Below are 15,870 nucleotides of genomic sequence, written 5' to 3' on the forward strand. Positions count from 1 at the left end.
AGTGACAGTTTGTCTGTCTGTCCGTTTGTCAAAGCGATAACTTAAGTAAAAATTAAGATATTAAGATATCTTGATAGAACTATAAATTGGCGCAGGGGATCGCAATAGCTAAAAGCGCGATAAATTATTAATCAATAAGATCTTTCCCCGAGATGCCATCAGTAGTCCGAATTCCCATACAGCACAATTTTAAATTACATTTGATTCTTTATCCAGTACGCAAATCAAGAAGCAATTAATATAACGCGAAGAAGCTATTCACTAATATGTAGTTCCTGTAAAATATGCCCCCTTATGACCAAAAATTGTTCATAACGAAAATGTTTAAATTCCCTCTAAAATACACTTGTCTCCTGTCCTAAATTCACAGTTTTAACAGTAGTATGGGTGCGGTCGAGATGGCAATCACGTGTTGCAAATTTTTCAAAGAATCACGTTCTACGCCAATTTTTTCCAACACTTGCAACAACACAGCCATATTTATGCCATTAATAACATAATTTAAATTGCAATTCCTTCGAAATAGCTTTTTTACTATCCCATAGTTATAAAGTAATGTTCGGACTTCATAATTATTCTAAAAAAACATTTAATAGATTTGCAAAGTGAATAAATACGAAATTACAACTCTTCACCAGTAACTGCAGAAAACGGCCACAGAAGGCAAGGAAGTGGCATCAATGCTTCCATACAACGGCAAACTAGGCAGCACTCAGGGCATTCCAATAGGAGTTCCAGTATGGATAGAAGCTTGAACACCGTGGTAAATATCAAAACATTAATCCGACGATGTACAGACTTCGCCGGTAAATCTGACAATATTTACACTATTTCTAATTAGAATGTTTTGTACGTTAAAAAAGGTTGTGAGCTATGCTCCCGAGTTCAATGACGACTCAGCAAGGTTGTCGAAACTAAACAAAGAGAAAGAAATAGGTGAATTCTTAGAAGAGGCGCGTTTTAATTTGGCTACGCGAGTTATGCCGAATGGTGTTGAACTTATTATTGCCAATGATAAGAGTAAGCCATCTTCTGTTAAGATGGTAACTAAAGACTCATCACAACAACAGAAAAAGCAACATGTTCCACAGCAATTATACAGCGAGCTAAGTCAAACTCCTTTCCGTCCTATGACTTTAACGCCAAGTACTTTAAAGAATAAAATGATACTTGTAATGCCAACACAAAGTGCAAATCAGGTAAGTTTTTAAGCAAGTTGTAAATATATTTTCTTTGGCTCTAAAAATAGGGGAAGAAATATTGACAGTACCATACGGTTGTTAATACGTTTTTTTTGGTATTCTAAGGATATCAGTCATAATAGAGTAGGTAGATAGATGACTGGATTTGATTGAAGACATATGGTAATAATCTAATGTTCCCCTTTTGTTATGATTGACCATTAGACAAAACTGAAATCACCAATACTGAAATAAATTATGACATAATTTTGTATTCCACCAAACTAAACAATAGATAGCACAGACAGCAATAAATCTAGATAAATCTTAATACACCCTGTAAATCTGACAATAATCTTCCGAGAACTAGCGGAAAGCGGCAGAATCTAGTGATATATGAACGGCTGATTCGGTCAATTTATTGTGAATGACTATTATGCATGGCTATTGTGAATTGGAGCACATACATGGGTTTGGTCTGACATATTTCTGACATATATTTGACATAGGAAATATATGCAATTCTTGCACCATGCAAGGGTTTTGCAAGAGCAAGAGAATACCCCTATTGTGGTTTGGCACATAATTTCTGTGAGACATTATACATATACCAGCTATAATAATTTCCCTTCGGTTACTTTAACCGGTTTAAACTCCAACTTAAAAAACTTTATAAGAATAAAAAATCGAAACATTCATAGAATTAAAAAAAAATAGAAGAATATGAAACGTTATCTTCAGTTTTACTGAAGCTCTAATACCCTTCACAGGGGCATTTCTTTAGCATGTAATAGTATAAAAAGATCTTTAACGTGGCGTTGATCGATCAGTTTGTATGGCAGCTATATTCTATAGCTGTCCGATGTGATATATTCGTAGATTGTAGTGATAACTTGGACCATAACAGCTTAATGACCCTTTTGTTTACATTTTATGGGGTCAATAACCCTTACCTTATTGTTTACTTTTAGACTAGTCAATAACTTTTATTTGCATTTAGCCAAAACATCCTTAGTTAACTTTTAGTTAAATGAACAACATTTGTTTAAATTTAAGGCAATGACCTTTTTGTTTACATTTTATGAGGTCAATGCCTTAAAAAACAAAAACATGTTCCTGTGAAGAAAACTTTTTATTTTACAATATATCTTCAAAAAATGTAGCACAAAATATTATCAAAAGCAGCGTTACCATCTTCAAACAAACTGTTAAACTATTTTATTTGATAGAGTATCTTTATAAAATTTGACGTGGATTCTTGCCAAAGGCATCGAGCAATATGTAATATGTAAAAAAAATATATAGCAGGCTTTATAAAACCGCAATCGTTCGACTTTCTTAATATTCTATTTTGTTTGTTACAATCAAAAATGGTTAATATAATATTAAATGTGATGAAATTTCCTAAAGTACAGACTTCCTCCAAACAAAGCCAATTTTTTTTATATGCTTTTTCTATCTTCTTATGCATTTTCTGCAGGAAAATTTTTATTTGCCTGCTGATTTTAAGCAGTTTGTGACGAAAACCTGCCTAACGACTTATACTTACCGCACAACATATCTTCAAAATGGGTCTACAACTGTTGAAAGCCGGGAGCAAGTTATATCTAATATAGCAACCGAAGAGCGTAACTATTTGGAGATCACACCACCTTTACCCTTGGATTTAACTTTGACGCAAGTAAGTAAAAGGTCTTTTACTGGTTCAAGATAATGGTTAATCACTACCCCACTCGAATAAAAATATGTGTAAGGTATTTAGTCACAATCGTAAAATCGCGGCTTCGAAAGATATACACAAATGTTAGTGTTTTGAAATATTTTGTCTCTTATATAAGCAAGTATTTATATATTGTTATAACTGCATTTACAATACTTTTAAAACACAGTTAAATTATTTTGATTTTCAAAACCTACAGATCAAATCAATGTTTATTGTACAGGACTATTCAGAAATAACGAACACATCAATTGTCAGGTCAGTTGCTTCAATAAGTTTTGTCGTTCGATTGAGAGGGTGTTGCTACTAGCGCAATTTGTTTTGTTTTGTTGGTACACTCTTCATATGAACGTATGTGAAGTTTCATTTCAATCTGTCAATTCATTATTTGTTTACAAGCCATTTAGTGTCGCCATGTCACAGTATTTTTTAAATTGGGACGAAGGCCTAAGCAACCAGTTTCCCTTTGTTTTCTTGTCTGTCTGAAAATTTATTTACAGGTCATATTTAAATAAATAAATACAATGGAAAAAAATTAATGTCGTGCAGTGATGAAATTCTTATTTTTGGAAGGTGTAGCACCAAAAGAAATTCACGAACGAATTAAAAGTGTATAATGATTGTTCACCTACAATTGGAATAGAATAGAAAGATGGAATGGAGAACAGAAAGCAACATTTGGAGCGTTTTAAAAAGGTTTTTTTTTCTCAAATTCTTTATTTACAATCTGTCTGCGGGAGGTCTAGAATATGAAATCGTTTCAGTCGAAACGTTTCATCTGTTTCATCCAATAACGCTAAAGGGTTGGAATGATTGCTCAGCCTTTCAATGTAGTATGGCTTTATAAAGTAAAATTTTGTTTTCAAAACTTAATTCAGATTTGGGTCCAATAAGCCAGTACATTTTATTACTCTTTAGCTCTTTTCGTTTTGCCTTAACGTGATTTTTCCACGTTAATCTTCTATCAAGATGGAGGCCTAAGTACTTCAGTGTATTGCTGTTAGGAATCTCTTCATTGTTCGAAATAATATTTGGAGAGGAGTCTTTTTTCATTGTAAATGTGATATGTATAGATTTATCTGTATTAATGGCCATATTCCATTTTTTAAACCATGCCTCAGACATTCGTACCAGATCCTGAATCATTTTCGACGCCTCGATCCAAGAACTGCTTGCCGCAAGCATTGCAGTGTCAGCCGCATAGGTGGCGACTAAGACATTTTCAAGGACAGGCATATCTGAGGTATATATTGTATACAGGATCGGACCAAGAACGCTTTCCTGTGGAATTCCAGCACTAATAGGATATATTTTCGAATATTCGTCTATCACTCTTACGTAAAAGTGTCTATCTAGAATGTAGTTTTTCAGAAGAAGGAAAATCGGAGCAGGGAGCACTTTTTTTAGTTTATAAATCAACCCAATATGCCAGACTCGATCAAAAGCTTGTTGAATATCTAAAAACACTGCGGAACAGTAATCTTTACTTTCCAGCGTATTACTAATAAAACGAACAATGCGATGGCATTGTTCAAGAGTACCGTTTTTTTGACGAAATCCGAATTTATGCTGCGGAATAATGGAATTTCTCTCTAAAATTGGTAACAGTCGTCGCAAAAGGATTTTCTCAAATAATTTGGAGAAAGTTACCAGTAAGCTTATCGGTCTGTGCGACTTCAGCATGCTTTCAGGTTTGCCTGGTTTGCTGATCATAATGATTTCCGCGCACTTCCATTGAGACGGAAAGTGGTGAAGCCGTAGTATTGCATTGAATAAAAGCGTTAAAAGGTTATGTGCTTTTTTCGTTAGCAATTTAACCACTCTTGTGTTTATTTGATCATAACCAGGGGATTTGGCATTATTGAGCATTTCTATCTGCTTACCAACCTCACATAGTCTTATAGGTCTTACAGGAAGATCCATTTGACAAGGGCTTTCAATAAAATTATTTATTTCTTTAATGACAGAAGGGCAGCTAAACTCAAATGGCTGGGAAGTGCCTTCTAAATGCTCAGCAAAAGCTTCTGCTTTGGCAAAATCGGACCTACACCATGCTCCGTTAATATCTTTTACCGGATGGTTTCTTGTTTTTGGGCGTTTTATGTACTTCGTTGCTTTCCAAATAGAGTGATCGCTGGGTCGTGTACCTAGACTTTTTAAAAAGTTAGCTGTACATTCATTTTTGAAATCTGAGAGTCGTTGCTTTAGCTCTTTTGTTGCCCTGTTTAAATTTCTTTTGTCAGAGGGGTACCTACTTGTCTGCCATATCTTCCTTAACTGTTGCTTGGTCTGAACCAGTTTTCTTATGTCAGCTGAAAGGAAATCGATATACGATCTTTGGTCAAGTTGTCGCGAAGGAGTGGAGATGGCAGCTGCTTCATGGATTGAATTGGTCAAACTTTCCACAGCCTCATCCAAATCTCTACCAGATTTTAAGCAAATATTGACGTTGATATTTTCGTCCAGGCAGTGTTGAAATTTATGTATACTGGTTGTTTTAGAAATGATACTGCTCTTTTTCATATAAGTGTGCAAAAAAGTGTTATAGTGAAGAATGAGTGGAGAATGGTCCGAGCTTAAATCATTGGAATCTGTTATATGGAGGCAATTTTTAGGAATTCCATTATATACGACAAAATCTAGCAAGTCAGGAGTTTTACAAGGATCAGAAGGCCAATATGTCGGGTTTCCTGTGGACAGTGTTGAAAATTTCTTATTGCTAATACACTTATGCAACTCTTTGCCTTTTGGGTTGGTTAGCCTGGAACCCCACCATGGATGCTTAGCGTTAAAGTCACCACCTACTAAGAATCTTGGTCCCAACGACCCAAAGAAAGCATCAAATTCATGAGCCCTGACGTTATGGCGAGGGGGTAGATATATTGAGGATACAAGCACCTCGGAAGAGTCACATTTTATTTTTATACATGCTGCCTGAATATAATCTTTTGTGATGGGCTCTTCAACAGTATACTTCATATTTGCCTTAACCAAAATAGCAGATCCTGCATGAGCTCTGTCATTTGGATGGTTTGCGCTTATCAAATCATAACCTCTTATCTTGAAAAAAGATTTCGATGTGAAGTGGGTCTCAGAAATTAAAAATATGTCAATGGACATGGTCTTAAGAAATTGTTCTACTTCTAGTACATGATTTGAAAGGCCGTTGGCATTCCATATAGCTAGTTTTAAATTTAAGGACATAATTTTGCTATAATTAATCTCATCATTTGCATCATAGTGTTCATTAATTCGCTTTGTTTGTTAATCATTTGTTCTATCTTAGTTATTAGAGAATTTTCTTTGGCTAAGTTAATGCTAATATTATCACTAACGCTATTTATATTATTGTTGTTATTAATGAACTGAGACCGGGTAACATCTGCATATGACAAATTTGTGTTGTTGTCTTTAACTTGAGTTTCCCGTTCCCTATTATTTTTAACATTATTTCTTTTAATTAATTTTTGGTATACCAGGCATCCTCTGTAATTCGCTGTGTGTATCTGTTCACAATGGACACATTTCGGTGGGGTCTCTTTCTGTTTTGAGCATTCTGCTGTCGGATGACCTAGGGCGCATTTAACACATCTATAGGCCTTTCTGCAGTAATTTTGTGTATGACCATACTCTTGGCATCTGTAGCACTGAACCAAGTCATTTGTCTTTCTTACAGGCTCAATCGTAACAACCGCGTTGCACAAATGTTCAATTCCATATATTTCCTTGTTATTAGTGTCGGGGTCCAAGTCTACCAAAAACATATTCAATGGTCTCTTGTCAATGCTGCTTGTAGAATTCCTAACACTTCTGACGCTATGACCAAGAATTATAAGCTCAGCTTTTATTGATGAAATGTCAGTGGAGTGATGAAGCCCTTTAATGACAATCCTAAACGAACATTCTTCCTTGGTATGTATGATAGTTAACTTTAGTTGCGTTCAGTTGTTTAATTAATTTGCGGTAGCTTTCAACGTTCTTTACCATAAGCCGAACTTCATTATTTTTAACAGTTTTGTAATAGAAATCATTCATAGATATTACTTTTTGAATGTTAGCTATCATGTTGTTTACCTCAGTTACATCTGGAAAGAATATTGGCGGCGGTTTTGGTATTTTTTCCTTGGCTGTAGTATTTTCATTAATGCCACAGCTGTTATTGCAGTCCATAACATTATTGTCATTGTTGTTCGTGCTAATGGCATTGTCAAGAAGACTGAATCTATTGTGGCTTGGCAAATCTTTACTTAGTTCTCTAACTCTTTTGCTGGTTTCCGGAGTTGGTGACGTTGATTCTCTAGGTCGCTTGCTGGTCACAGTTTGCCACGATGAGTCCATGCTGCAGCAGCATGTATTTTTATTTTAATTAGATTTGCTAATAATTATTTATAGTTTTTATTAATATTTACTTAATTTAATGAATTTTTGATGTTGTTTGTAATATTGTATTAGTTGCACTTTGCACTTATTTATGTAAATCAATCATATGATGTGTATATGGTTGTTAGTGTCTTAGCACTGCACTCAGCTGCACTAGCACATAGTTGTTAGTGCGTTAGCACGAATGATACTGTGTTATCAGTATTTTGTCTTACACTCTCGTTTGTTTTTTAACGGTGATTTGCTTTGCATTGATCGCTAAGATATTCACTTGATTGAATGTTAATCAGCTTCACTTCACAGGTCTGTTCTACTCAAGAGTTGGATAGCTACTTTAAAAAGGTAAAGTATATTTTGTGCGTCGATTCATCACTATGGATGAGACTTGGGTCTATCACCACGATTATTAATCAAAACAATAGGCTAAAAAGTGGTGTGAACCTGATTGTTCGTCTTCGAAACGAGGTCGTGTCCGGAAATCGGCCAAGAAGGTTATGGCATCAGTTTTTTGGGATGCGAGAAGAATTCTGTTTATGGATTACTTGAAAACTGGTAAAATAATCTATTATGAATATTATTGCAACATTTTGGACCAGTTGAAGAACAAAAATCGTGAAAAAAGACCAGGTTTGCAGAAGAAAAAAATTATCTTTCATCAAGACAAGAGCATTTTGACAATGGCTAAAATCCATGAATTAAAGTTCGAATTGTTGGACCATTCACCGAATTCACCAGATTTGGGCCCCAGTGATTTCCATTTGTTTCCAGGACTCAAAAAATTTATGTGGCAGGCGTTTTTTATTAAATGAAGAGGTCATAACGGCTATTGAACCATATTTTGCAGACCTTCCGGATTTTCACTTCAGGGATGGGATCCACAGATTGGACGATCGTTGGAGCAAGTATATTAATCTTCAGAGAGATTATACTGAATAATAAAACAAATTTATAAGATCACAATGATTGTATATCAGTAGTAAAAGTTTATATTTAAAGAATTCATTAACCGTCGTTCCCTTCGTTGAAATATGATAATACATTTAATTTTTGGGTTTATATTTTCGTCAATCCCTTCCACTTGTTCATCAACCTCAATTTGAAAGGCAAGCCTTTTGAAACGACAAAGGGGATCCAAGCAGCATGCACCTTGGCTTTCAAGGCTATTCCTTTCGTGACGCATTCAATGTTTGGAAATCACGCAGGCAGTGCTGCATCGACGCAGAAGGAGCCTATTTTGAAAGTTTTTAAAGAATTGTAACGTTTAGTTCCATAGAAATTCCACTTTATAATTCACGGCTTCGTCTTCATTGTCAAAACGATTGATCGATTTGTATGAGCGCAAACCTCCCGGAATTTGACTTTGAATCTTCCAGTTTAAGTAATTAAGATTGGTATTTTTGGAAGTTAAAATTGCGCGTGCTCTCAAGCAATCGTTGTTACGATAACTTAGTCAATATTAGGATAAACATTCGTGATGAGTTTTATTGACAAAAGGCAGGTGGAATTGATCAAACCACTGGAAGTATCAACCGAAATTTTCCCATTTCCAATTCTTAGCGAATACGAAGTAAAATGTTTTCGGAAATGTCATTTTTGTTCGTATCCCATAATTGACGCGGGTTTAAGGCTGATATGTCGAAATGATCATCGCGAAAAGTGTGCGAACATCAGTGGCATGCGAAGTATCTATTGCATCGTCCATCGTTTGATCTGTTTGATAGTTGAAGGTTCTAGGAGCATTTTTTGTTTGTAGTGTCTATCATACTGTTGATTCCTTTCCTTTCAGTTTCAGTGCCGCTGAAAGAAGTTACAACCGTACAAACATACATGTTAAGCTAATAAAATACGAAATTTTTAATCACCACTTTAAACAATTTGTGGCAAGTTACTATTCACAATACTAGAGGCCGTAAATATTGTCTCAAATTTGTTACCTGATGGTAAAACTATTTTGAATTTACTGACAGTTCAACAAATTTAAAGCACATTGACAGATAATATTCATTTAATGCTCTTTTAGCTCTGTTAAAAAATGGTAAGCCATCCATTATGATTTATGAAAATTATAAAAATAGTTTTGTAGTCGTTTCTTTATCCGCTTAATTTATTTTACATAAAAAGTAGGTAGTGTATTTTCTAAAATTTGTGCTTTGCCCACACATAGCACAATTATATTTATATATGTAGACCACTATATTCGAGATTTTAGACTTTAACACTTTTGCTTACATATATTATTGTACGTTATTTTTTACTTTATTTTCCTTTTTTGTAATTAACAGACGGCTTCGTTAGCGATAGGAATATTTCCCGCGACATATTCTTATTACAACACAATAAATGACAATGACCATTCAGTGGTACAGTTATCCAAGCATACGATTGTTAATATGATAGCAGGGCCTGATGGTTACATAAACTATCTTCAGCCATCTGAAGAGGTTACACCTATATACGAAACTAATACATATTACAGCAAGTTAAAATTTTCAAATATTCTACAAACGAATGATGCTGAAGAAATGTTTGTAACCACCAACATACTCACACAAGTGATAATAACAGAGTCATTGGCGCCAAGTAATTCGCTACTGCTAAAATACGTTGGACCTAGTTCCACAAATATTAAAAGCGAACCTGATAAGATATTAACATATAAAAAATCGGAACCTATAAAACATCCGAAAACAATATTGCATGAAAAGAAAAGTAAATACAATGTGCATATATATACAACGAAAACATTTGTTAACACATTAACTTATTTGAAAACAACATTAGTAAAGGCAAGTGAGAACGAAAATTATTCCACGATGCATAGAATTTTGCCGTTCAAAAAATTAGCAACATCGGGGATGGTTGAACGAATACAAAGTGCACAAAATGAGCATAATTCCACTGTCAATTATCGCACCTGTATTATCGAGAATGTAATCACTGAAACAGTACCGAGTTCGTTGTTTCACAATGAGTTGGTTTCAAAATTTCGTAACGTATTGCAAACTATTAAGCCCGAACGACATATTTTTATGACTACTGCTTCCTTATTGAATGGTCAAACGTTAGAAATAACAGCAATGCGTGTATTCAAACCATCATTAGTCACGGCGAAAGAAGAATTAAAAAATGGTTTAACACCAGAGGAAACAACAGTAGTCATGTCTACAAACGTTCCTTTGCAGAAGATACATACGTTGAGTGATGTGCTAAGTAAACGCACTAAGTTGAACACCACGTTAAAAATATCGACTACAGCCACGACAATACAAAACACTTCTACAGGACTGTTTAATACAGTGCATGCAATCTTCGATGAGGACACATTAAATGCGGACACTGAATACAACGAATACTATTCACCACAGTTTCTTAAACCATCTAAACCACAAAAAAATCAGACAAAACTACATTTGGTTGAAAATATTATCATTACTACACCTACGAACAACAAAACTCGGCTACCGGTTGCAGTCAATCAAATAATTGACTCACTGAACTTACAACGTTTGAATGCTTTACGGCCAGTTATAAACGCTATGGCCGGTTTGTTACAAGGTACTTTTGCTACAGCTTCAAATCAGTTACAGCTAATAAGTAGTTCCTCAGTTCCATCACCGTTGTCAACTGGTACAGAAATTGCATCCGTTGGCAGCAGTACGCATATGAGCAGTACGAAACGTTATGATTATCAAGAAATAAATGGAGGTGCACTAATAAAGCAGAAAAAGCCTTTATATATACCAGTAATAGATTATGAAATTGTTAGTCATAAAAAAAAATCATCTAATAATGCAGCTGTAAGCGCAGGCGGGGATCCATTAGGCATGTATACTGCGCAAAGTTTGCACTTACAATCAGATGCAGTTATTAAATATCTACAACAACAAACCCTGTCACACCATGAAAATAGCCATAGAAAATCACAAAATTTGAATATGTTATCAGAAACCAACAACTTTAACATTTTGCTACCTAATGGCGGTATACCGATTAGACCGGGAGAGGTTATCAGAGCTAATTCTGATGTTATTATTGGTAAACCGAATGGCATCCAGCATCCTCAAAGTCTTCTTGCTAGTAATTTAGCGAAATTGGAGGAACAAAGCCAAAATCTTAATGTGAAAAATTTTGATAAAATTTATAAGCAACAAGTGCAAGCATTTGGTAGTAACAATAAGCCTTTTATGAGAGGCACAATACCTCTAAGCCATGAATTACAAACACAAAACTGGAATTCACAACGGAAGCCAATACTGAAGCATAAGAATAATTTGCCACCAAAATTAACAACCCAACAGGTTATCCGCAATTATTATGTACACAATAATTGGTTACCAGCAGAAAATTATCAAAATTATGATTACCTGTTAACCCCACCACCACCAGCGGTCCTTTCAAATATAGAAAAATTGGAACCTATGCCTTCATCACATATAACAAATTTTACTGTACTAAAAAGTTTACTGCCTACAAGGCTTTTAACTCCTGTTAACGATTTGTACAAATCAAAAAAAAGGTATTTAGCTATAAATAATAATATTGCTAGTACTCACACGGACGCACAAATATATGACAGGAATTTAGCATCTATTAATAATAATAAGTTAATAAAGATGCATGACTTAATACTGAATATATCTAAAAAATATATTAATTATCACGGAAAGTTTCCGCAAACCCGTCAACAGCCAGAAGTTTTTACATTTCAACAACAATCGCAACAAATGGAAAATCAGGAAAATGAGAGTTCATTGTCGAAATACTCACCATACTTATATTTAGCTTTAAATGCTTCTGATGACGCCGTGGTGTCGACACCACAGCCGTCAAAATCGCCGGAAGTACATGTAGGTACGCAAGCCAATCATCAAAATATAAATTTACACACACACGTTTTCAGTCATAATGTGAATATGCATGCACCCCCTTTGACATTTAAAAAGGAAACAGACTATCCAAAGTATGCGACCGCTATACATGGTCAAATACCGAAAGTTGCTGAAGGTGCGGTCAGGTACACAATGCCACTTATAAAAATTCCACACAACGAAAAACAAGTGCAAGTTAATTTAACACCTCAAAATATTATCGAACAAATCGGTAACCCCGGTGTTATTGCATATGCAAAGAACATTACTAATACAAAAACTATTTATGTGGAAAATAACGCCGACAGCTCAGTTATTGATTCATTTTCTCTTTACAACAGCTTACCCAGTGATTTGACGAACTTACAGCAGCAGGAAACTAAAGCTCAAAAGCCGCTACAAACACAATTTAACCATAACTATGCACATCTTTATATAATGGCAAATAATAATAATATAGATATCCACAATCAAAGCTCCGGCAATAGAGATGATGTCAAAAATGAATACCAAGCTATATTTTCACCCGCAGCAGCCGGTGTAACGACATCAGATACGCTGACTCAGCAGAGGTATCCACAGCATGCTGGTTATAACGTTAATATGTACAGCCCAAATGCAAATGCAAATGAGAAATTAACAGACGTTATAAAAAATGTGACAAGTGTAAATCATGCAATTGCTGGTTCTCTAAACACAGCAAATTTATATTACCAATCAAATAACACGATTGACGAAATAAGTTTTTTAAAAAGTGGCAATACTTATGATACAGCTGATGATGGGCTTCTTGACAAGAATAGTAAAACCAGTGCTTTCATATCTCACAAAAATCTAGATAACAGCAAATCTAAGCCCAAAAATAGTCACTATTGCATTGTGGACGAGGAAAATATTGAATTAAACGTGGATCAACACACGGCATCAACAAATAGTTTATATCAAAAAATGCGCACCGAACAACAGAAAGTATTACAACCATTTTTTTCACCCGTTGCTGCAATGAAAGTCAGTAATACACACACAACAAATATGGATCAGTTAAATGGTGATGTCACCAGAAATTCTGAACGAAACTCTACTGTTCCTTCAAGTCGAAAAAATACGCATCCGATAAGCTACTATGCAACTAAAGTTACGCAAGAGCACGTAGAAATATCAAAAAAGTCGCCGATAACTTCCCAAATGAGTCTTAATGAAAATAAATGCGCACATAATACACAGTTATTGTCGTGTGGTACCCATTTCGCTGTTGAAAGATCGCAAATTTTACAAAATGCGACACAAAAACAGCAAAAAAAAAAGATTTATTTTGCTAAAGGCGATGTTTTTAAGACGAATCTTGAAACCGACGCCTTAAGTGTACATACAGATGACTTAGTAAGCACAATGTCAAAGAGTAAACAAGAATATAAACAAACGTCAAAAACAGGGGCAAGTAACAAAAATAAAATATTAGCAGCAAAAGAAGAGGTTTTATATGCAACAAGCACAATGCATTATCCAACCATCAACAAGATTGATGAACCACAAGTCACGATCAGGAATAAACAACCAACCCACAACGAAACGCTCACAATTAATCAGCCTCAAAAAAAAATATGCGATTTACTTTCGCCTTTTACAACATCATCAACATTATCACCACCTCCAAAACAACAACACCCCGAACCTTTACCAAATGTTAAGCTACAGACAGCGGTTGAACATACAAGTAACACCCAGGATTACAAGACCATCAGCTTAAAGGCAATAATGCAAACACTATTACAATCGGCACCACTACAAGCAACCCAAATACCATTACCATCGTACACAAAAAATAGATACATATGGCGTACAACGGCGCTCACACCAAACCGGAACATACCGAAAGAAATACCCATATCGAAACTCAATGACACATTGACGCACAGCGTCGTAAAAGGAGACATAAATTTAATCTCGAGTACAAAAGCGATTCTAGGTATATCAACAAATGCACTTTCAGCAATAAATTATAATGCTAATAAATATGTTAATCCAACAGCAACAGTGAGAGATACAAGCAGTATATCATTAGTATGGAATTCATCGACTGTATACACAGCTTTTCAAATTCCAGGAAAGCATGGTAATAATTTCACTGCAGATTCAAAATACACCACAGAGCTGTATACAAATAACAAAACAAAGAATACAATGTCTGTGCTACAAGCAAGCGAGTATGAATTTCAACCAAAGACAGATGTGAACATTAAAAGCAATCATTATGTATTGGTTACTAACAAACCTTTTCTCGAATCTTCAGAAGCGGCAACGATATCCCCAAGTAGTAGAGCGTCGCTAACAGACGCCTTCACGCATTTAAAGGATTTACCAAATGGATTTCTTGGCGCGAACGTAGAGAAATCAAATCTTACAAATGACGAAACAAAAAGTCAATGGCGCCTGAAGTACAATAGTCAAACAAACATTTCTTCAGATACCATATTTTACAAGAATATTGAGTTATTACCAACAAAGTATATAACAAGAGCACAACTGATTACTTCTTCCAGCACAGATAGTAGGATACTTAAAACAACTGCGTATGAACAGTCACAAAATGTTTCTTTCTTTGAAACCAAACTTCAAACGACCGATAAAACAATAACGCTATCCGAATTTGCATTTGAAACCGCAACAGTAACAGAGTCAGAATCTTCAACCGAGAAAGCGAATGAGACAACAGTGAAAATATTAGAAACATATACAAACATTTTCGCGGAGGCCACAAGGGTAACCGTTGGTAACGAATTACCAATTACAGAGACTGTTTTAGATAAGAGAGAGAAGCCGGACAATAGTTTTAACCATGCCAATGATATTACAACAATGGTAACCGCAGAAGTTTTAGAAAATGATAACACAAACACATATTTTAATGTAGGCAATTATATCTTACCACAATATGAGCAGGATCCTTTCACGCACGCCATTCTAAGCCATAAACCCCAAAACAATAATATAAAGCATAATAATAGTTTTGTAATATATGAAAACAATTTAAATAAAGTCAATATGGGTACAAAAAATGTAGTGCCACTTCTTAACATTTCAAATATAACTGCAGAAAGTGTCTACGAGCCAAAAAACAGCATTTTTATTGTGATGACAAACTCACAAAGTAATATTAAAGCCAAACAACCACATGACCTGTCAAACGTTATTAAACTTGATAGTGCAGGTGCCTCGTCTACTGTTTCTGGCGCCGCTAGTGATTTTGGCAATATTGGCACAAATACAGGGACTATACAATTAGATTATGATGACAGCGTATCGGTGTTTAATTTACCTGAACGAAATGAAGAGTATATTACCGAGCCGCATGAATTTCGTACAAAGATAAATCAAGTACTGCTGGGGGGTGTACTTATAGCAACGCCACCGAAGATGACCGATTATACCGGTATCAATCCAATGGAAAATTCAACATGCCTACCTCCATGCAAAATGACACGTAATGAGGTGTGCACTATGGCAGAGTTACGCTGGCTTTGTGTTTGTCGCCCTGGCTTTGCACGCATGTTTCCCGATCGCCCATGTAAACGTAAGTATATGTACATATACATATGTATGTATATGAATATGTGTAAGTATGCTAAGACAGCAGGAAATCGCTTACTTTCAAATAGACTGTGTAAAATAACTCAAATCTTCTAGACACAACGTTTTCAATTTTGACAGTGGCGTAGTAAGG

General features: G+C 35.2%; 1 protein-coding gene across 1 annotated transcript in view; it reads left to right on the plus strand.

The window, feature by feature from the left end:
- Positions 1 to 739: 739 nt before the first annotated feature.
- LOC120779776 overlaps positions 740 to 15,870 on the plus strand; it is a 65,996-nt gene continuing 50,865 nt past the window's right edge. Inside the window, exons 1-6 of the mRNA XM_040112154.1 lie at positions 740 to 763; positions 864 to 1,199; positions 2,662 to 2,862; positions 9,564 to 9,990; positions 10,063 to 14,115; positions 14,179 to 15,720. Coding sequence (XP_039968088.1) covers positions 740 to 763; positions 864 to 1,199; positions 2,662 to 2,862; positions 9,564 to 9,990; positions 10,063 to 14,115; positions 14,179 to 15,720 — 6,583 coding nt within the window. The remainder of the gene's footprint in view (positions 764 to 863; positions 1,200 to 2,661; positions 2,863 to 9,563; positions 9,991 to 10,062; positions 14,116 to 14,178; positions 15,721 to 15,870) is intronic.

Source organism: Bactrocera tryoni, unplaced genomic scaffold, assembly GCF_016617805.1.
Source record: "Bactrocera tryoni isolate S06 unplaced genomic scaffold, CSIRO_BtryS06_freeze2 scaffold_11, whole genome shotgun sequence".
NCBI lineage: Eukaryota > Metazoa > Arthropoda > Insecta > Diptera > Tephritidae > Bactrocera > Bactrocera tryoni.